This window comes from Acromyrmex echinatior, chromosome 2, assembly GCF_024713525.1.
Source record: "Acromyrmex echinatior isolate Ae372 chromosome 2, ASM2471352v2, whole genome shotgun sequence".
Classification (NCBI taxonomy): domain Eukaryota; kingdom Metazoa; phylum Arthropoda; class Insecta; order Hymenoptera; family Formicidae; genus Acromyrmex; species Acromyrmex echinatior.
The window spans coordinates 5,978,608-6,003,293 of record NC_141853.1 but is presented as its reverse complement, the minus strand read 5'-3'; the positions used below and the strand labels follow the sequence as shown (position 1 = coordinate 6,003,293).

General features: G+C 34.9%; 1 protein-coding gene across 1 annotated transcript; it reads right to left on the bottom strand.

The window, feature by feature from the left end:
* Positions 1–898: 898 nt before the first annotated feature.
* Positions 899–24,591, bottom strand: bib (MIP channel family protein big brain). Its single transcript, XM_011069796.2, has 4 exons — positions 23,116–24,591; positions 20,806–20,932; positions 5,250–5,457; positions 899–4,178 (listed from the first exon to the last, which is right to left on the bottom strand). The coding sequence occupies exons 1-4, from the start codon at positions 23,423–23,425 to the stop codon at positions 3,012–3,014; spliced, it is 1,812 nt and encodes a 603-aa protein (XP_011068098.2). The 5' UTR covers positions 23,426–24,591; the 3' UTR covers positions 899–3,011.
* Positions 24,592–24,686: the final 95 nt, after the last annotated feature.

Sequence of the window (24,686 nt, the reverse complement as noted above, 5' to 3'; positions counted from 1 at the left end):
CGTCATCAGCACCATATCTATAATGATCTGTTCTTTGTAGCTGAACTTTATCTTTCTTCTTTTTCTTTCTACGTTGGAAAGAAAAAGAGAAAAGATGAACTGTGCAAGAACTCTCTTTAGGTAAAAAGAACAGATATATAAAGGGCCGTAATTCGAAATTTGCCGCGTCGCTCATTTAAGTATAAAATCATGATGTACTAATTATAATATATATCAAATGTAAATTGTAATGCCTACGGTTGCCTATGTTCCATTGAAGAGAGAGATGTCTATATTTATGAAAGAGAAAGGGAATATTTAATAATAAGAAATAACATGGAAGTTAAAATATAAATAAAAATCATAATATATGTAAAAATTAGTTATATAAAAAACTATTTTTATTATTTAAAAGCTTTATTAAAAGATTTTTATAAATTATTAATTTGTTGGCTAAAGTAGAGAAATTCTTTAATTTAATTTACAGAAATGTCAAATTTTTAATTACATACATGATTTATCATCCGTGTCATTCCTAAATTTCTGATTTTATTTATGCATCAAAAAATTGTCAAGCTTCAGAAATAATTGAATTTTAATGTACAAAAAATGAGTTTTTTTGTAACATTTGGCTTTTTTTTATAAAGAAAGTTAACGTTATTTTGAAATTTTGTTCAGAAATCAATTGTTCATTTCTTATAAAATGCATTTATACTTATTTTTATCTGTTATTTTATATCTTCGGATTAGACAAGATTTTTTTTAGGATAGCAAGTTTTTTGCCTATAACTAGCTATATATGAGCATAAAGTCATTTATATATATATATATATATATATATATATATGCATATATATATTTGACGGAATTTATCATAAATTATACTATGTATTGATCGAGCGTAAAAATAGCAAACTGCTTTATGAATTTTCATTAGATATATTTATTGTCATTATTTTCTAACATATACTACATTTTATATATATATATACTAATGTCGGCCCATATAGTATGTATATATTAGAAATGTGTACGCACGTATATGCGACCGTAACAATTATCAAACTTACAATTTCTACATAGATATAGAATATAGATTAATAAATACACATAATATGTACAAATACTTAGATTGTAATTTTTATGGTTATTTACGGAGATAACTATATTTACTTGCTTATTTACTTTGATACAACGTTCTGCATTTAATATATTTATCTTTTTATAAAACCTCTACTATTCATTGGTCATAGCAAAAGTGAAGGTGAGAAATACGAGATTAATGCAGTTCCTGGTATAAATGATTTATAATATTTATATTATCTTAGCCGATCTTTTGCAAGAAACTTCTAAAATGAATATTATAATTTATATAATATGTCACACTTTGAAGAATATTTGTTGAAAAAAATTTTTTTACAGACTAAACTTAAAGCTTAATCGGATTTTTGTACACAAAATTTCATAATTACTTAATTGATACCAATTAGTATTCATTATATCGCTCACAAACATTTATCTTTATTCGAAGCAGAAATTAGATCATACGCATAAAATCCATTTCAAATTACGTATTAATTTGCACAGAGAGAAGCTTGCAATTACTAAGCACGAGATCAATCTTTCGGTAATTTACTGAATGCCCTAAAACGCTAAAAAGTGATTTTATTGTCCAAGGAACAATATAGAAACGTGCTTTCTCTTTCTTCAAAGGATTCATTTCATCCTCTATTTTGCAATTATTGAGATATATTTCTATAAATCTATAATATTCTATGTACACAACTACAAATCATAAACTTATTTATATTAAATTTAATTAGATGTTTCATCGCTATTAAAAATAAACAAGTTCGAATTCAGATCACGAATAGCGATGTTTTTATACAATATATATATTATAAATTATAAAAAATTATCAGTAAAATAATGGAGAGATGAAAACTCATGACATCGTCGACACAAATGATAAAAAAAGAAACGATAGACTTATATTTTTTAACTAGGATCTATTTACAAATTTTTTTAATTAGATTATTTCTAAAATTGTCAGAATATATTTTATGTGCGATTTAATTCTTTCGCTATGGTATCACTATAGTGGCTATCATACATCGTGCGTTTATTATAAAATGCCACTATAGTAATTTGTACAAATATATTAATTTACGCGATAAAATTATGCTTTTTAATTTTATACATGGAAAAAAGTAATATCTATAAAGTAGAGTTCCGATTTTCTCATTTAATTCCGTCGCTATTTGCAAAAAGATTAATAACAATTCTATGAGTAAAGAAGTTTTCATAATCGAGAATTTCGTCGTTTTCCTACAAGGATTTAATAATATCAGGACATAATAATATCAGTTGAAACGGTAGAGTTAATATTCTTATATGAGTAAATTAAATAAAAATATTTACAAACGCACAAATATATAGTGTATGAGCGAAGAGGTCAATTCATTTTTTATGTACATAAAAATTCTTGAATTGTTAAAATTATTGAGAACAATACTTTTATATTTTCTGTATATTTCTTAATTTCGTTTCTTCCAAGTTTTATTTACTTTCGTTATACAATAGCTACGTACCTAATCTGACATTATAAAACATAAGAAAGTTCCTCGATCAAACCGTATGACTCTTTTCCTTTCAACATGCATATCGTGCGGAAACACACAGTGTATACGTTACTGTGACACATATTTACAAGTTCCAAGATTTATTAATACGACTAATAATAATAATATTGGTCCATCATATTATATAATCATATTATTTTCACATTTCACCGAACGAAACAAAATTCTCAGACACAAAGTTGGATTTCATAGAATTTGCCATTGCGGATGTAAAGTATCTTAGAAATAGGACGAACTTTATTCCAAGTCAATCATATTTAAAGAAAAGGAAATTCTTACTGGACCACGAGATTCCTAAAACATTCATTAAAAAGCTGTTTTGACAGCGTACAAAGGTAAAATGATTTGCTGATCGCATGAACCATGGTAATCTGTTCGGTTCATAGTTAATTAATATTGAGGGTTCGGCGAGTTTCTTTGGAAGTTACTCTGCACGCTTTGACTTTGCTGAAGAGGCCCGGCTGTACTCGGTCTTCCCTGATCGCGGTATTGTGGAGGTCCATTGGGTGGGCCCGGAGGTCCAGGTACCTTGCCGTAATTTCCTCGCGTGGAACTCTGGTAACTACCATACGCGGAATCATCACTGCGTCTCGACACATGGCCATACATGCTCTCGGGCCGCCTGGGGGCCCCATTATCCGAATTGCTCGATAATGGTCCGTTCTGAAGTTGCTGCTGCTGCTGCTGCTGCTGCTGCTGCTGCTGCTGTTGCTGTTGCTGCTGCTGTTGCGATGGAGGCTGCGGTGGTGGATGATTTTGTATCGAGGACTGGCCACTCTGCCCGGACTGCTGCGAATTTTGGCTGCTAGGCGGTGGTGCGGGTGCACGACCGTAGATGGTGGATCCGGTAGAAACTCCATAAATACCGTTCTCCCGAGTGCTGAGACCCGTGGAGATCCCGCGGATGCCGTAGATGCTCTGCGTGCATTGTTGCAGTTGATTCTGCATGTTCTGATTGGTGCTGTTGTGATTCTGTGCCGATTGGCTCGGTGGACCGCCGAGTGGCTGTCCGGACTGGATCTCACGATTACCGTTTTGACAGCTATTCTGACCTAATCTGATTGGATACAGACTCTGTGCTGGCACCAGTGGGCCCGGTTTCGGGATCATCAAACCATCCCGCGGCCCCGACGTCGATTTCGCGTAAACGCTTTGTGAACGGTTCAGATTAGCGCGTGTCAACGGCGGTGATTTGCAGTAGAGCGACTTGGTACCACCATAAATCGACTCGACACGCTCCAACGCGGATGGCGGTGCACTGTAGATCGACGAGGATGCGCCGGCGACTGGACGATAAGTTGCGTACGCGCTGGGGAACTTGGGCCCGTTTGGTTTATCCAGATCGTCGTACGTGTCTTCGTCGGATCTCATGGACGAATTGTCGCCGTCATCTAAATCGCGCGAGTCCTTCGTCTTCCTGGAACTCAGGACGTATTCGTGCAGCAGAGCTGCTATAGCACCTCCCGACAGCGGGCCAACCCAGTACACCCAGTGATTGTCCCAGCGATTCATCACGAACGCCGGACCCAACGCGCGGGCTGGATTCAGGAAAGGACTCTGAAAATTAAAAAAAAAGGATTATCAATTGTAATCACAACAGTAAGTTTTTAAGAATAATTCTTCTTCTTGTTTAATGTTTAAATACTTAAGTATGTTTTTGTTAAAAATTTTAAAAAATTATAAAATTACAAATAATTTATATTTAAATATCTCTAACAAATTGTAAAATTTTATTTCACATATATTATATATGATACGTTCCATTTTTTTTTTTTTCGTAATACTAGACGTGACAATCGAACAAAGAAACATGCAAAGATACTTAGGAATTTCGCATTGAAAGCAATGTACTTGTTCGATTTTGCAAGGGGATCAACATTCAACACGTGTGGAACGTTGGTTTCGACATTTTTCGTTTTGGGGTGCATTGTACACTCGTTCCGGAGCAGGTGGGTCCAGGATCAAGTTCTTTCTTTCACCTCCCTGTTCGCCGTCCTCCATGAGCCCACCCTTCTTCTTCATGCAACGGCAGGTGCTCTTTAAAGATGCGGACGTCGGCCGGATTGGAAAGAACCCGACAGACGCTTTTGGACAGAGAGTGGTTGCAAGAAACGACATGCATAACGGAAGAAGAAAGCAAAGAATGCTGTTTTTTCATTATAATTACGCATACGCTAGAGAAAAGGAAATATCTTTTCCTTACAAGATGAATTATTTAATACGAAAAATATAGAATAATAACTTGCAAAAATTACTATAGACAAAGAATTATTTCATTAATAATTTTGTGACAATCTTATAACTAAATATTAAATATAGAATATAAAATACAATATAAAAGATTAAATTGTATTTTGCATTATTAATAATGAGAGACTTTTAATTACCACACTTTAATAATGTTATTATAATTATTAAGAGATCGAAGATACGTAAATTTGAAATAATTAGAGCAACCGAAACAACACATGTAATTATCTGTAATGACAATAATCATTACTTTAGACAATCTCTAAAAGTAATAATTAATTATTAATTTGATGGAAAAATTATTGCATCCATTATTTGTCCAAAATCGTCCTTTTTATTAAAACTATATAATTAAATGATCATAAAACATAAACTTACAAAAACGAGAGTAGCTGCTGTATAGGCTGCAGCCAAAACTGCGGAAGCTTTCGAAGAAATCGTAGGTGGCAGTGATCTAGGTGAGTCTACAGTGAAATGCGCTAGCACAATAAATACTGATAGTGCTACTTCGATTAGAAGCCTCTCGACTGGACCTCCTAATCGACCAGGGGACGTCAGAGTCTGCGTGCTCGAAGGTGTAGTTACTCTGAAATCAAAAGAGAAATAAATATGATAAATATTGTTTATATATGTAGAAATTATTTCAAAATTATTTGTCAATAACTGACTCATCCATTAATGAAACTTAAGTAATATTGTATCTTGTTTGAATATAAAACTGATTACGATTACATCATAAATAATTAAATTTAATTTATTTGATTGCAATGAATGCACGTAATGTATACTATCAATTTTCAGTACTGGCAGTGAATCGGAACGCAGTCAATATATATATATATATATATATATATATATATACATACATATATATATATATATGTATATGTATATTTATTGAGGACATTATCAGAAGTTATATACTTATATTATTGTAATTTTTGCAACTTTCCTACAAGATAATCGTGATAAAAAATTCTTTTTTTCTTCAGAAACAGAAAATTATCGATCGCTCGCCAAAAATGATCACATATGGTCTTCTATATGGCAGTAGTGTCAGTATGTAGAAGTTATATCGCCATCGAGATATGATGTACGATGATTTTCCTATTGAAGCTTGCTGTGAGACATGCACCCTGCATAAAAACCCCCTGCGGTAAGTTGGTCCCAACGGTGTAATGTTTATATTAGCTAGTGCATCCTCGAGCCCTTAAATGTGACCCCGATGTTTCCTTTCATGACATTTTCCTTGCATAAAATTCTCGTTGATTTTCTCAGTTCATATAATCATATGGGGTCGCAGAGATATGACCTCCAAATCATATCCCACGAGTGCTCATGCGGTTGCACTTTACATATTCCTGAACTTGAGTTTGTTTGTCAAAATAAGAATGAAATAAATGTATTATATATCAAGTGCAAACGTATATAATGTAATTAAATGTTTTATAGGCAATAGCTACAATTTTTCAATAACTTGAAAAAATTAATTCAATCTTAATATTTTATATAACTTTAAGTCTCTCGTTATTAATTTCCTCAAATTAAAAAAAAAATAAATTTTAGGTTGTTGAACGGAAAAGATACAAAATGTGTGTCAATTTTTATTGTTTTTATAGTTAAATATAATAATAAGTTTTGTAGTTAAATATTACACAAATATTATAATATTTTTTCTTATTTTAATCTTTTTACGTTTATTTATTTGACGAATATTTCCTTTAATCCTGCCTTTTTATAACGAGCTTTCATTCGTGCTATTTATACATGCATGGACTATGAAATGACTTGGTTCAGCCAAGATTCCTCAAATACAGCATTTAAATTTCAATAATATTACCATAATCATGTCTCTTGCATCATCTTCTATTCCCTTTTTTGCCTCAATTCGTAGAGGTGCACAAATAAGATGCGAAAGTGCTCATAATTTTACTTCGAAGAAATTATTAGCTGAGTTTTTTCTCTCTCTTGCTCTAAACTTTATGTATTTAATTTAATATCGTATTAATAAATAACATTTTTTTATGCTGAAAATATTTTTTCTCTTTTTATCGAGTTTTTACTTTTTTAATTATCATTTAAGTTTTGATGAGTTTTTTTTAATTCAATTTAAAATTAATTATATTAAGAATATTTAGAATTAATTTTTTCTGTTCTTAAAATTGAAATCGACGTTCTTCAAACGCATTGCATATCAGAGACGCTTAAACAGATAAATTCGTCCGGTAATATCTACTCACAAAATTTTTACAGGAATACACCTGTGCAAAAATACACCGGTTCTCGCCCCTCGCAACTTTGTCCCGTTGGTTGTCTGATCGCACGATCGCGATTAATCCTATCGCTAAATACTGGGCTCGAGTTGCAATTCATCGCCCCTCGTATTCTTCCTTCTCATCAGACTCGAAACACCCCGTCTCAAAGCTGCGGTTGCGATGCAAATGACAATACTCACTCTCTTTCCCGTCCTCTCTTTTCTCTCCACCGAACGTGTCACAAGAGAGCGAATTGATGAAATCAGAAATGCAGATCATGACCGCACAATTGGGATCAACTGCGACAGTCGACGAGAGTCCCCGATCGGATAAAAGAGAAAAGAACGGCAGCATTTTTGTATTTACACGCGTGCCCTCGCATGATAAGCGGATTTTTACTTCTTTTGCAAAAAAATCGTCCGGCAATATGCGTTTCTCACGTGGATACGTTACGCTGCGATCAACGTACGAATGCACGAGAACGATAACGACGTATTTATTTTTCTTTGTGTGAGATAACTTTGCCAGAGATGATTCTGTCGAAAGCTCTGTGGATATCTAATGAATAATATAATGTATTATATAATATAATGTAGGCCTGTCCAATTAGAATTTCAGAGCCAAAATACAAAACCATTGACGCAAAAAAATCAATATGGAGATTGTAAAGTGTTGATACGCATCTGAATGACGCTTATCAACAACACTTTACAGTCCATGAAATCTTACATTGAATCTTTTTTGCATCGATGATTTTACGTTTTGGCTCCGTTTTAGCTCAAATTGGACAGACCTGATACATATAATGTATAATATTTTATAGCAGTTTATTTCACGGTTATTATTTCACGGTTCTTTATATAAAAATCGGCTTTTCCAACAATTGTCAACTGAAGATATAGTATAAATGGAATGCGAAGCCTTTATTGTTGAAAATTTGAATATCTTCTATTATTTCCCTTTATGTGCTATATTCGTTATAGTGTTTTTTGCATCTATTTATCACGACTTATTTAATTCTGCATTTCTTCATTCATTTTCGAATCTGATTCCGGACTTTATTATCTCGAAAATATTTCTTATCCACAAGGTAGTAAGCTGACGTCGTTTTGATGATAAATAACGTCAGCTTACTACCCGAGCTAAAATCTTTTTATAAATATCATTTTCAAACTAAATGAAACTAAAATCTATCTTCTATATTTTTTATTTTATGTAAATATTATAGTTAGATAATTAATGAAAGATACTTATGTCCAATGATACTTTCGAGCAATGTAGATCTTTAATCTCGGTTCAACTTATTTTTTATCTTTTTCTAATTCTTAGAACTGAAAAAAGAAGAGTAAATTGAATCGAAATTCAAATTTATTTACATTGATGGAAACAAGCATCAAGTTTTGATACATTGGCATCATATTTTATGTCATATATTATTGATAAAAGTAGAACCAGAATGATTTTTTTACTTTGAAATTATCAAGTTTTGTATTTAAAATTTTGCCATATTCGAAAGTAATATAAAAAGAGTAATACAAAATGATATATATTTAAATGTCCTCTGAATTATTTTGCATATAATACGCTTATTGTCGCTGGCTACTGGCTTTCGCGAGAAACGGCGATCTCATATGAAAGGCGAGTCGAATGCATGTAAAGAGTAGTTTCATGGGAGAAATTCGACGAGGTTTCGACCCGGGAGGCGGGTGCGTTCTCAGGCGGGATCGTCGTGCGTGATGAAAAGCGCGTGGTCATCCAGGCGAGACATGATGGTGGAAGGTTTAATCTTGCGTGCACTTGACTCGAGAGCCGCAGCCAGTGCCCGATACAACCTGTGCACCGTTTTCGCGATTCACACGCGAGGGGTGAGAGAGACGCCTCGGCGCAAACCCCCCAGGGTACGTCGGTGCGCCCGTTTTAAATAAATTTCAATTCAACGGGGATGGGAGGATGGACGAGGGGGAGGAGGGGGGGGGGGGCAGGATATGTATCACTCCGAACCCACCCTCCGTTGCGATTAACGAGCTATTGATACCCCCTTCCGCGTGCTGGACCACGAATCCCCTTCTCGAATCTTGTCGAGACGTGATCAACCCCCTCTGTCCTGGACTGCCTTCCACTGCACCGAATTCTGGACACTCCAAACCGCTTCAGAATCCCCTTGTATGAGGAATATCGCACATGTGACGAACGCGATAAACGACGAAAGCTCAGAGGGTCTGGGAGATGATGCGTTCGCTTCGATACCATTATAAAGTCTTGGGAAAGTTCAGATGGCTGAGGTTAGCATGGTCAAACCATGAAATTAGAACGTAGATGAACCGTAAAGTCATTATTGGGGCGACGAAGGAGGGATGACGATGGATTTGGTTTCATTACTAACGAAATCAAAGATGTTGTATATCGAGCTTATAATTAATTTATCACAACGTAATATTTTAATTTAGAGGGAAAATACAGTTTTGATTTCTAAAAAGTTAGAATAAGATGTTTTAAATAATATTACACTCCTTCTAAGTTTAAAAGTATCTTAATTATATTTAAAAGTATTATAGTGAAGTAATAAATAAATTTCTTAACAAGAGCTTCTCTTTTTTGAAATATATTAGAAAGCTTGATTCAAGTAAAACTAATTAAAAATTTAAATGTGAATATTGTCAGTGTATTATAAAGATTGATGGATATTTTATCCAATAGCTAATGTATAGTGAACTGCAGATATGAAACTAGGTATATCTGGAATATCAATGAGTGATCATAGAATACCGCTTTCTTCTCGAGATAAATATGTTTTACGAAGATGAGAGAACGTAGAAAATGCCGCATAGCTCCAATGGGAACCGGACCCGTATCGAATAACCGTGGGAGCAATGTATAAACGTCAAAATGCTGAAATTATTACACGGCTTGATTATTATTATAATTCCTCCGGCGTGTTGTACGCCAAGTTCATCATCATTATCATTCGAGTCTTCTGCGTGTCTCCTCATTACAATAGCTCGCCGCGCTACGGGTTTTCTTGCGTCCGAGATGCATCCGTCTACTTTTACGTTCTCCTTTCTCACTTTCAAGAAACTGGCGTGTCGTCGTCAGGATCGGGTACGCGGCCCGATGATTTCGGGTTTCATCTTTCGTGTCCGATGCGGTTTCTTGTTCGAGGTGTGTGCGCCGTAACAAAGCACAGGAATTCCTATAAAAGAGAACGAAGTATATCGGAGAAAAGGTCGCCCTACAATTCCGCCCTCCCGTATTGTTTATGGTTGAAAGGAGACAGGAAGCTGGGTACGCCGATTAAAATACCGAATTCACCTACGCACAACGTGCACTCAGTGCCTATTAATTTTTTTCTGTCGAAACGAATTGTGATGACACATAATTTACTTCGGCTGTCATTGAAACGTGCAATCCGTCGCGTTATTATTCTTATACGACAATTCATAACTCTTTCTTAGTTTCTGGACGTAAAGTAATAAAGAGATGCATTTCTTGACAAAAATGAAACACGATAATGATAATAATACACTTTCTTTCTATACTTTTTCATTCATTTGAACAGTCTTCTTCATCTTAATGTCATAATAATATTAGTCAAGACAATTAGTCGTAAGTCATCGACTGTAGGTCAAATTACAAAGTGAAGACATTTTTAATATGCGAAACAAAGGAAAGGAAGTTGCATAAATTAAACGAAATCTCAGACAAAGCGACGTAGTAAACTGCGAGTAATACAACGGAAATATTAGGGTCAAGGGATAATTGGTATCCCTTCTCAAGACGACTGAATGGAAACGCACCGCAAGGGCAGTACAATCATTTGCTAAGCCTCTTAAATAATAATCCAAGTGACGGTCCTTCAAAATAACTTTTGGTAAATTCGAGCAGCTCTTCTGGGTAAAAGAGAATAATTGATATATTTTTCGAACTGTATAATATTGTTTTAAAATACACTATAAAATATTATTTGAAATACGTATGACGGTAATCAAATAATTATAAATTTATATTTCAGCCGCATTATTTTAAACCTCCCATCTTTTGTATCACCGATAGATATTGTGATAGACTATGATCTAGGAATTTAGGAAAGATCTGAACCCGCATGTAGATGTACGATGTAAAAATCCTATTGACCTTTAGGTATGCCAAGGACCACGCAGCTGTCCTAGCGAGAGCGAATCGCGCGTTCTCCTCCATATAGATCCCATATAAATCGCCTAGCCGCGTCTTCATACATGAGGATACACGTGCCGGCCACATGTTGCACAAAAGGAATCCTCCGTGGTCCTTTTTGGGCGCCGTACAGCGTAAGTCGCCGTCACAAAGGAGCTTTAGGGCCCCATAAATGATTCTCCTTCATCGGGGGGCACAGTCGGAGGGGTCCGACGACGCGGCAGATGTTCTACGTCTCCGGGCCTCCGAAGACGTTTATCTACGCCGGACACGCTTAAGGATATATAACACCGGTAGGATTAAGAAAAAAAAAAGAAAAGGGACGGAAATTCACGATCAGCCCACGCAATGTTCGACGGCTTCCTCATGTTCTGCAAATCATGTCACGCACGATATTAATTTTGGCACGAGCTGTAATTCGACCTGACGATATGCTATTTCTTTCGAAAATACGGATCGAAATATTTGTGATTAAATAAATTAATTAATCTAATTATCTATTACTCTTTCTTCCAAAATTATGGATCCAAATGTTGAAAAAGAAATATTTAAACATATATATCAGAGGCTAGATAATATGTTAAAATATTTCTTTTTTCTAAATACTTTTTCTAAATACTTCTAAATATTTTAATCTGATTTACTTTAATGTACTGTAGATATATTTGATGAAAATAAATATTAAAATTATTAGGTATGTACGAGTTTAATCCCAACAGTTATTTTATTTATCGTAAATTGATTAATAAAATACTTTAATTATACTTTCCAATTAATTTTTACTTTATTACTTATCTCAAATTACTTTGGTTTCGAAAAATCTATTTAGTTTTCAAATGACATGAGATTAGCGCCATGGTAAATCCTCGTCGACATGTGATTTCTTAAAATAGTGCATAAGATTTCGGTCGTGTCACGAAGCTAATTTTGAAATACAAAATGCGATGCACGCGTGCATCCAATCTACCGTTCCGCAGGGAAGAAATGGAAAGGAGGTTGTTGAAAACGAACACGTGGTTGCGACCATCTGTTGGCATCCTACTACTTCGTTCAACTTAACTCAAACCGGCTTGCCTAATAGTGGAAGTTCTTTTTTTCTATTTACGAGCTCCGCCGATGTTGACGGATCTTACAATAGAGTTTACGGTTTTTTGATCTGACAGCATCACGTTATTTGACACATATGTTCACATTCAAAGGATCAAAACGACCACATCTAACGATATTATACAGTTAATATTATATATGTATACACTAAAAAAATTTACTAAACTTTAGTACATATTTCTTTAAATAGTATTTAAGTAAATATTTACTTAGAATTATTAAAACAAATATTTATTGAAAATTAGTATTTTTGTTCAATGTATAATATTTATATATAAGTATATCAAAAATAAAAGAAAATGATTAATGCATAATAAATCACAATTTATAATGTATATATAATAATATATAGAATAGAAATTAATGTCTAATAAAAATAATATATAAAAATAAATTTCCTAGCTGAAAGAGCAACACTAACTTTTATCAGATCTAGCAGTTCTCACGCTGAGACTTATTTCTTTAAGCGCGGCAAAAACTTACGTTCTTGTTTAGTCTGGAAACTTTAACACATACTCGAAAGTATAAAATATCTCTTCACGCTCACCTTTTCATAAAGAAACAAATTCCTCTGTAACTTTGAAAAAACATCTTCTTAGAACTTATGTAATAATAAAAAAATGTTTGTCAAAAACTAAAAAGGTCGATCGTATATTAGGTAAAGGCAAAGGCTTATTTTAACTGTATAAACGAGACATATAAAAAATTAATTCTCATTACTTTCAAAGTTAATAATAAACTCTGCACCAATATGATACATATCATTTGTATCATCGAAATATAACGTATCGATGAAGAGAAAGTTCGATTCTCCCAAAACAATTCTAAAGGGATGGAATCCTTGATCATGCATTTATGCCACTTTTCGATAAAACCATTTCAGGCATTAAAACATTCCTATGTGCTGAGAAAGACCATTCTACGTGACCCACCTGGCTTTCATGTACTTTCAATCCGAAACGCCGATTTCTCTTGTATCCATCACGTAACAGGACTAACCATAGTAAAATTATTAAAAATCGCGTGTATTATAAATACGAATTCATCACATTTATGTTCTCAAAATTGTAATACTTATACATTGTCTAGGCTTTGATGATGTTTTATTACAATTTATCTTTTATCATATAATTATTGTGCTCATTTATCGAAATAATACTAATCAAGCGTAATAATTATCGCAACATAATTTCGTTTATAATTTAATCTTTAACAAGGAACTTAATAAGAAGCGTTATTTTATTTATTTAATAAAGAACATTAAAAGCTGGATGTTCCACCTTTGAATAAATCATGAAGTAATTTATCTAATGGACAAAAGAAAGAGCAAGAGAGAGAGAGAGAGAGAGAGAGAGAGAGAGAGAGAAAGAAAGGACAAAAGCAAGAATAAACTGAAATTTATTGAAAATTAAAACAATCCAGCTTAAAGCTTGAAAAAGTTTAATTCATTTATAAAAACTAGAATTATGTAGGGACACAAAAACCTCTGAAAACGAAATATTATAAATCGTAAAAGAATTTTACGAGAATCGATTTTGTTGATATGAAAAGCTTTTCGAGAAGCACGGATTAAGAATTCAATATCTGAGAGCTTTCGAGTAGACGTGAATATTGCGTGTCGTAGCTAAATCTTACTATATAAATCACGCTTTCGTGATTGCAGGATCCTCAAGCAAAGATGGACCTCTCTCTATCATCTTTATGCAAATACCTGTTCGATTCGCGATAGAACATTCCTATATAACACGAGAACATCGCTATTTTACAACATTGAATCCAGAGAATAACTACCATGTAAATCGTTTTTACTTCAATTTTGAAGAATTAAAAATAAAGTTAATAAACGCATTTCATGAAAAGAGGTATTTCAAAGCTAAATTTTAAATTTATATTTAAAAAAATCCAAAGTTCCTAATGTAAATATTCTTTTTATTCCACTAAATTATAATAATTAAGACTTTTAAGTTTTTAAAGTACATATTTTAAAGTATTCTATTTCAATTTATTTTACCATGTTCAAACACTTTTATAAATTAAGATCGTGTTGCGATTCACAGTTAGTTATAATGGGAAATTTGTATTTATCGGATAATAAAGAACAAAAAGAAGTAAGGAATAAGGATGATTGCGCGTGATCCTTCGAAGAATTGTTAATCTCCGATAGCAATGGTTCGACGATCGCTAAGAAGGACACCACCACCCCTATACGAACACGAAAGCCGTGCGGCGAAGCTGTTTTCATTCCTGGACATCCGGTTCGCCACGCGCACCGCGGGTGTCTTGCCTGACGTCACAACACCTGCCACACCACACAGCTGTTTCCTCGATTCATAGTAATGGTAAGGAACCCTTTTGCTAAATAGACTAAGTTCCGACCACTTTGCAAGGCACTCTACGGTTTTTTAAAAAGTATTTAAACAAATTAAAAACCTTGGATTTATCACCTTTGTATCCACGATCAGAAGGTATCTCGATAATTCAAACTTTATAGCGTGACATATTGTTAACGGAATCTCTTTTAAAGTTTTCATAGAAACTGAAAACTGCAATACTGAAAGAAACGAAATCTAGAGGAAGGAAAAGAATTGTGAAGGAAGTATAAAAGAAAAAAAGAATAAAAGAGTAAAAATTTTCTTCCTTGAGTAAAACTACCTGCACCGTAGTTACATTTGTAGACATGTATAAGGAATGTGACTGCAATGCAATTTTCTCAATAGTCACAATTTTAATGTTAATAAAAAGTTTTTAAAATGAATATTTAATAATTAATTCTGTTGTTTAATTCCTCTAGAAGTTGAACCACACAAAAGTAATAAAATTGTTTTTTTATACCAATTTTATCACAAGATGTGATTAAGAATCATCACATCGACTTTATGTTGCGCAAAATTTATCATTAAAAATTCAAAAATTTCCCGCAAGACTCCACATTTTTCGATTTTTTTCTTCCGTTCACGGAACTAATGATTTTTCTCAGTCGCAGGACTTTTATCTTTCTACATGATTGCACTGGTTTTATCGCTGCTGCGAGAGTCATATTCTCAAACGCGTTTCGCATCGACCGATCTCAGAATATTCGGGCAGAAATTATTCGAGCGGATTCGCTTTGCATAGATTATGGAGCCGTAAGCCGAACTTTATTGGTGGCCTCGTAGTTTTGGCGCCGCCAGAGGAACTAGGTCTACCAGATTGGAAACCTATCGATTGGAAATATCGAGGGAAAACCTCGTCTGAAAAGATGCTCGTTTATATCGTGCGTCGTGCGTGCTTACCTGGCGCACGTGTCTTGACATTTCAATGGGCTAATCCCTGATGCATCCAATTTCGCGAGCGGAATAAAGCACTTTCTTTGTGGCGAATGTAACTCTGAATCGTCCACAGTAATCTCTAATAACTGGAGAAGTAAAATTAAACACTTCTCTGTTAAACATTTTGTATTTTTTGAGTCTCTTTTTATTACATATATATATTTAAAAAGAGACCCAAAGAATACAAAATATTTGTGATATATATATATATAAACACAATATCTAACATTTTCACATATTAATCAAGGAAGAAATTGTTTATGGACTTAACGAAATAAATAAATATAAATTATAATTTTAAGTATATACACACTCTCTAAAACTTTTAGAATGAATATCTTACTCCAAAAAGTGAAATCTCATTTTCTTGAAGATTAAAAATTGAGCTACTCTTTTTTAAGACAGGCTCAATTTTTACTTTTTAGAATGAGATTCCACTCTAAAGAATTTAGATAGTATATAAATTCAAAATAGAAGAATATTTCCTTATTTATATTATTTTGTATTATTTGTATTATTTGCATTATTTACAATATATTTTAGTACTATCTTTGTTTATCTCGATTATACTTATATGGAACGCTCAAAAATACTATTCTAAGCACATGCCCAGTTTGCCTAGATAATCGAAAAATCTCGGATTTTATCTTAACATGTGAGCAGAATAACTTTTAAATAAAGTCTTTCACCCTTATAAATATAAACTATCCTTTTTATCATTTTTGCGGGAAAAAATTACTCCCTTGCGGATAATAGTAATGGAAAAATCCTGTAAGACTGTAAGTATATGTAATGAAGAGATGACAGTAAATTTTTCACGGATAGTTAAATTCGCGGCTGCCGTTTCTATCATTTTTTTCCCCTCCCTCTTCTACCATCACGTTTTTCGACCCGGATAGTCTCACTTTGGGGTTTATCGGGTAGTTTTTATATTTATTACCTCACACGCGCCGCGTAGTCGGCATCGAGAACGATCCCGGACGAGACGATAGGGGCGCCAAAACCCATCCCTTGGTGGTTCCCCATAATTTCTTTCCCCTCAGCCCCCTCCATCCCCTCCCGGAAATCGCCTCCACGCGTGTTTTACACCCACCGCTGTTAGCCAGCGAAGTCGTAACAGATGCAAGTGCACTCTTCGTACTCTCGCTCTCTTTCTCTCGATCTCACGCCCCGACTTTTTTTTCTGTACCAAGCTCGCCGGTATTCCCCCGAGACGTCTCGGGAAAGGGCCCTGTTGGCCCCGTCCGGTTAACTAGAGTATTGTTCGATTATTATTTCGGTACATATCGCGCACTTGTTACCTCTTTGTGCGGTCATATGGTGGTTGGAGGGTGGCCGGGCAAGTGTCACACGAGATGGAGAACGTGATGAGATATATAGAAACGTGCAGCATCACTTCGCATGGATGAGTAGAAAAAAAGAGATAGTAGGATTAAGAAATTCAGTTGGGTGAATACTGATTTAGTGAATTATACTGATTATAAGAAATCAAAATTTAAAACAATATAAAAAACGATGAATAGTAAATATTGAGTAAAAAGTAATTCTTTCGTAGATTTTTTTTTGCAGAAAATGCATTTTGTAGATTTTTTTTGCAGAAAATGCAAAAAAGAAAATAGTAGATCACCTTGCAGGCCTACTTGTTTCTATACGAGGAGTAACTCGTTAATATTAATGACGCTTGCAGCTGATATATGCAATAAACCCGATTTGTATCAATTCAGTAGGAAAGGTGTATCGTAAAAAAAAAAAAAAAAAAAAACAGCAGTGCGGATTTCAGAACACATTGGAACAAATGCAGATTATACATTCATTTTAAATTTAAAGTTTTTGTCGACACTGTATTACGTATAAAATTACTACATGAATAATAATTGTCAAGATGGAGATAATTTGAATGTAATAAAAAAGATGCACAAGGATACACAAATCGAATTAAATAGATCTATAATTTTTTACATGTATAAATATGTATAGTAAAAATGTTGCTCGATCTGAATTCATAGCTTTAAAGTTGTTGAAGTAAGAAAGTGAAATATTTCATCGGTGGTTCAGTATCCTGAAAGCAGGCGCCGCGAGCACGGACACGCGACGTGAAGGGTAAAGCCAAATTTGGTGAGGTACATCGTTCGGCGGCAAAGAAAGGAGCCTCGGAGCGGAGCGAAGAGAAGAAGAACGGACAATGATCTCCGCAACGCAACGGCGGGAACATCTGCCTCGGCAGTGGCGGCGCCGCTCTTCGAACACACCGAAACGGCCGTGTCCTCCTTCATGGGCCGATCTGCCCGATCCCGATGCGATGCCGTGAAACTTGTCCCACCTTGGTGTGTGCATGCATAGGTATTCATTATCTTCATCCTCTCCTCGCTCGACGGTGCCGACTCGCCGCCGCCGTCGCCGCCGCCGCCGCCGCCGCCGCCGCCGCCGCCTCGTGCGTTCCTTTTTCCGCGCGATCTTTTTTGGTCCACGGGGAAACATCTGCGGCAGCTGCGAGGCGGTGGACCGCCGAGACTCCGCTTCTCGTACGAGGCAGGTGCTCACCTTCCGAGGTTCTCCCTCGCCTGCCAATTACGCGTGCCTCTTTCTGCCTCTCCCACTCCTCTCATCGCATCTCTCCGCCCTTACGAGCTGCTGTCGCTCTCCTTCCGCCCTCCGTCGCACAACAGTTTTTCTCTCACCTTCTCTTACCATCCCTCCTGCACACTCCCATTTTTTCCTTCCCTTCATCCCCTTCCTCTCCTATCACTCGGCTTCGATCTCCTTCATCTTATTTTGCCCTCGTGCCAACTTCTTGCATTTCTTTCAGTATATACTTCATCTTTCCTTCTCAATTACTGAGCCTGAGAAGTTATTAAACGTATCGTTCATGTTCATCGATTTATGTTTTCACCAATATCCGATTATTATGGAATTGTTACGATATCACCTTTTCACGCTTCTCCTCAACGCTTTCTCTTCGCTTTTCGATCTTAATTTCCCTTATTGTGTGCGTCTCTCGTGCCAACTTGTTGCATTCCTTCGATTTAATACCCGCATCTTATCTAGTTAATTACATCAAAGAAGAAAGAAAGACAGAGAGTAAGACATTTATTTCGCGCTCTGGAACAGGTTCTCTCAAGTGTACAAATTATAAAAATACTGCAAATTTAAGAAATATATAAAATATTAAATTGTGATAAAAATATAACCAATATAAATTTTAATATATAAGAAAAGACAGAGAAAGAGAGAGGATTATTCTCAAGCAAGACTTCGCTCCCTGTATATTATAGTACAATATTACAGCCGTTATTTGAAGAGTATAATATTACACTTTCTCATTCTTTAAATGTCTCTCTGAAAATTAAACGAGCATTAAACGTAGCGTAATTATTTCGGGCATTCCTGGTATCACTCTTTCCCCTTCTGTCGTCATCTTATTCTCTCTCATCTTGCTCTCGCTTCGTTTCACGCTTCTTGCACTCTTTCGGCTTTCTCAGCTGCCGCTTCGAAAGGACGATCTACCCGCACTCCTCCAAACGATGTTCTGCTTCTTGGTCCAGCGCACGATTCTACACACACACACACACACACACACACACGCGCGCGCGCGCGCGCGCGCCTTTCCCCTTTTATTTTTTTCTCGCCCTTCGAGAGGATGGAGGCCGTCTGCCCACGGGCGAGATCGAAGCACGTGCACCGGACTTGCATATATTGAGGGGGCTATTTGAGAATCGCTCGAAGGTGTTCGTGCTTTCGTACATCATAATATTTCTGAGGCGAATTGGGATATTCATGCCTCGGCACGAAGCCCGTAATGGGCCGTATTTTTATTCTATTCTGAATTCACAATGTGCCAGCATATCAAGTTTACGTAAAGCCTGAAACACAATTAAAAGTACAGACAATAGGAAATCGATAGGAAATAATAAATTTCAATTATCTGAAATCATGTGTATCTGGTATACATGTACGTTTCTGATAAGTTGAAATCTGTTATTCTCAGTTATTTTTTGTCTATACTTTTGAATTTTGTCTCAGAAAGTGCATTATCACATGAAACTGTTATATATCTGGCGACAAATGCTTTATGTTTACTTTATGCGATAAATGTTCCATGTTGAAGGAACTTATCTACGTTTGCAAGATATGCGTGATATTTTTTACAGCTACAAGGATTAAAAATCCTAGTCCTTGCAGCTTTACGGTTGAATTCGTTGTGTACATACTCATAAAAAAAGCATCGGTCTTGCAAGCTTTTAAACGTGATATTTTTCTTTAAGCATTTCTTGCGCATCCATAACGATAAAATTCATTTTATTATCTTCAACAATACACTCCATAAAAATTTTCCTTGAAATTATCAAAGAAAGGCACAAACAAAACGTTGAAATTGCCGAAGAAAACATTTGCCCTGTTCACCGTTACGCACAGCAGACGTGAAACAGAAATCACGATGTGGATAATATTTAGACTCCTCCCAAAACTCGCTCAGGCCACCGGCTACGGTACGAACACTTGGAAGAAAACTCGGCCCAGCTTTGGATGGGCCACATGCCTTCCTGGTTCTTCTATCTAGCAGCTGTCTTCACAAAGCAGTGTATCTCATTCCGAACACTGTCAAGGACCCACTACTTTACACGTCGGATAACGCTGATTTTGTTATTATTCGTTACTTTTGTACTGCCAATTACATTTGCGATTAGATATTAAGGTACTCTATGCAAAACTAATTATCGACTATATTTTAGGAATTTAAAAATTTATATTAAAATTGAAAGAATAAATCTAAATTCCTTTTTTCAAATTCATAAAAAAAATTATGCAGCTATTGCAATTATCTTGCGATTTCCTTTAGGAATAAAAATACCAAAAAAACTTCTGCATGATATATCATAATATTTAATATCTTTGTTGCGCTCCAGATCGTCAATCATTTCATTGTTCATGCTAAGCGAAATGATAACCATCTTGTGAGAGAATATCTGCCAAGTTTTTCTATAAACTTATTCAACGCAAACTTATTCAACGGTTGTTGACGACTTCGACCAATCTTACGCAACCGACTGAATTATTTTCTATCAAGGTATGTTGATTTTCAAAGACGAAACTCACCCATAAAGCATCGCCGCCCCAGCTATGCCGCCACCGCATTGTGCCGCCACGTACAGTACAGCACGAAGTGGGGAAATCCGTCTGCACAAAGCAAACGATACCGAAACCGCTGGATTCACGTGTCCACCTGCGTGCAGAAGGTTTTCCATATAAAGAAAAAGAAAGAATCAAAGAAGACAGAGGGAGATTGGACAATTCTTCTCTCGACTTATACCCTGCTAGTTTGATCGATGCTTCTTTCCAGTGACTTTCATCTCTGTTCATTTTTTTATTTCTGACTAAAAATTGTAACGTTAATAAATCCAAGAAAAAAATAATAATTGCCGGTGACACAAGTTATAAGATTGATGAGCTCAATTATGGACGATGGGTTGGATGAGTCGAACAGGGACAGGCATCTCGTTCGCGCTCGAAAAAAATAAAGATACCCTTGGATCGACGCGAGAATTTTTTATTTTTTATTTTCAGTGTATTCTAATATGGATTATAGAATAGAATTCTTTTTAAGCTACAAACGTTTAATGAATAAGATTAACCCTTTCAGATTTGATTTTAATGGAATCATGCTAAAATTTTTTTTTTAATTCGATCCAAGAATATAGAAAAATATTTGGTTGAATTCTGGCGGAAAATGAACAATCCAAAATTCTGATTAATGCTCGTTTCCACCAATGTAGATTAACTTTAATCTTAGTTTAACTTACTCTTCGTCTTTTTCTAGTTCTAAAGATTAGAAAAAGACAAAGAGTAAGTTGAACCGAGATTAAAGTTAATCTACGTTGATGGAAATGGACATAAGTCTATTAGATTTTAGGTACTACTAGAATTCTAATAGATTTAAACTGAGGAAGTTCTAAATATTGGTTATTTCAACTAGAATTTTTTTAGTAGATTTAACTAGAAATTTAGTAGATTTAACCAGAATTCTAGATCGTTCATTCTCCACCTCAGGATTCCATTTAATTCAACCAAATATTTTTCTCTTTGTGTATCTTAATAAGTAATTCATACTAAAAATTATATTTTTTTCTATTTTTCCAATATGTGCATTTTTTCTCAGATAATATCGATAAAACTAAATAAATTTCGGAGGATGATATATTCAAATTTGATGTACATTGTGCAATGTACATAGTCTGAAATGTCTGAATGGATTAAGTTGGCGCGCATTTTCTGCGTTTATTTATGGAACGATAGCGAGTCGGGAGCAAACGCGATCGGGTTTCCGGCATATAGTACGACAACCGAGAGTTTATTACACGCATCGTATGTCGCGTATCGTGCGTGCCGGCGGAACGTACTCGAGAGTGCTCACATACGTTCCAGACACGCACAACATGGTAATGTTGGCCGCGCCAGCGTAATCGGTTAATGAGCCAATCGAGAGAAATCGCGAGGGCCGTCGCTCATGAACCTATGTACAAGAAGGAACAGAACCATTGACGCAACGAGATCGTCGCATTGAGCAGTTCGCGACCCTTTGCGTAATTAGCCTCTGAACGCTTTGTAGAAGACGCGCGCTTTACGTAGAAGTCTTGCAGACGCAACATCAAAGGCATAATTCGAAATCAAGCAGACTATTATATGTGAATATAAGTGTTTTTATGAATATTTATACAAAAAAAATTAAATTCCTGTTCGAAATGCAACAATTAAATAGAACTGTACGGATAAAAAAATGTTTATTATATTAACGGCATTAGTTTAATTCAAAATAATTTTATTATTTTGAATACACACAATAACAGTATTAGCGAAACAAACAACATTTTATTAAAACAAGAACATGATATATTTGTTTCATTAATAGTGTTGAAAATTAATAAGAATTATTTTTAATGCTGTTAATGTAATATCATTTTTTTTAGTTACGCATAAATGGAATAGAACGCTCTCTATACTTTTTTTCATTTCATGTATGTCAAAAAATATTGACATATAAAATTTGGACATATATGAAACGAAAAAAATGTATTATATAGATAAATAGACATATATAAGTGAACTTATTATTCCTTTCTAAATCATAAAAATAGGATGAAAAATTAAACAAAGTTAAAATTACAGTTAACTAATTTTTAAATTATAAAAATAAGAATTATTTTAATTTAAAAAATTTTTAATTTCAAAAACATTATATATTATATTACTAAGTATTAAATACAAAGAATCATCTTGATATTACTTCTTTTCTGACAAAATCACATTTCTCGAAACTCGATGATAAATGTACGAATAAACGAGTACATTGCTCCCTACTTTATTACCACCTTTCGTAACAATATCATTATAATACATTAATACCCTTACCGCTTATGTGGCTGAAGATGAGGGAGATCGCAGCGATAGCGAAACCGGAAGCTACAGCGGTGGCTAACGCAGAGAGGCCGCTTCCGGATACAGCGGAGGCGGCGGCCGCACCAGCCACTATGAGGCTGAAGAGGAATGTGGCTAAGCATTCGATGGCCACCGCTCGCCATAGCTCTAAACTGCGTGCCTCGACGGACATGGGTGCCTTTCTGTCAGTCACATCGGCATTGTTCTCTCGGAAGGCCGATAGCCTCGATAGAATAGTCACAATGTGCGCGTCCACTTCGCGCGCCAACGTCTCGTTTGCCATTCTCGGTCTCTTTGTTTCACCGAAATGAAGAAAAAAATGATACGACAAAACAAAAAGTGATAATTCTTAGAACATGCTCTGCGCACAATGTGACGCTCACGTGCACTTTTCTTTCGTTAACTACGATCACTGATTGATAATTCGTTCTCCACCACTTTAGATCTTTACCACTCTTGGATCTTCGCGGATAAAAATTTATAGGAACTAATTGTTCTTCCTCATGTCCCTCGTATATATTGTAATAGTTCGTGGTGGTTCCCAGCAATTCTCTCGAGTGGAACAAACTCGGGGATCGTAAGCGCGGCCAGGTCAAAGGAGGACGCACTCGATGTTGCCGCACCGGCAACACGCTCGCGAGTGACAAGCCGACGTAGTGGAGAACAAGTGGGCCCTGCAGAGTGCGAGCGCGCGTTCACCACCACCGTACCACCCCCTCTCTTCAACCGTTATTTCCTACGTGTGCATCTGTAGAGTTGCATTCTGCCTTCTCCATCACTATCACCAACATCGCACTGACCACCACTGACACTGACACTGCACGGACACTCCTAACTTTAATTCTTTGATATTTTCAAACGCAGAGTACATTGACTTTTAGTCTTATTTCTCTTTTATAAAACTAGGTGAGTCGAATTTTTTATTCAAATGGTTTTTAGACAAAGTATAAATTATTTATTTATTTATAAGAAATTTATACGAAAAGAGAGATAAAGATATTACTATTAAATCTGTAATTTTATTCTCAATTTCTTCCTCCTTTGCTTTGTCTACACTTACATTATTCATCATTTTATTTATCATTTATTTATTTTAAATATTTTATAAATATTTATTTATCTTGTCTTTTTTTATATTTCTGAATTTTCTTTTTTTCTAAAATATCGCTATAATTCAGATTTTCGAATAATTAACTAAACTATACAATTATTATTAAAATAGAAATAAGAATAAATTAACTATTTCTATAATTAAAAATTAAAATTTAAATACCTTTTAGGATCCACGCAGTCATTGAAGTACAAAATAATATTTATAATAAACGCAAATTAATTTATATTTTTCGTAACTTATAATAAATGGACATTTTGTGCTTCAAGGTTGTCTCTTTAGAAAGATCATTTTAATTCTAATTTATCATCTCAGAGCTAATGTTTTTAATTTATTTTTAATTAATCCAAAGGGATTTATTAACTAACAAATGTTTTGTGTTAGTTTTTATAAGACAATAAACCACCATTCTCAATATTGTAACTCGCCATTC

What these genes read in the sequence shown, in the direction of transcription:
- bib (XM_011069796.2), bottom strand. Translation starts at nt 23,425, where the DNA reads ATGGCAAACGAGACGTTGGCGCGCGAAGTGGACGCGCACATTGTGACT. An exon ending in GGGGCGGCGATGCTTTATGG is followed by an intron (nt 5,458 to 20,805) that starts GTGAGTTTCGTC and finishes TTTTGATTTCAG; the next exon opens with AGTAACTACACCTTCGAGCA. An exon ending in CAGCAGCTACTCTCGTTTTT is followed by an intron (nt 4,179 to 5,249) that starts GTAAGTTTATGT and finishes TTTAATTTTCAG; the next exon opens with AGTCCTTTCCTGAATCCAGC.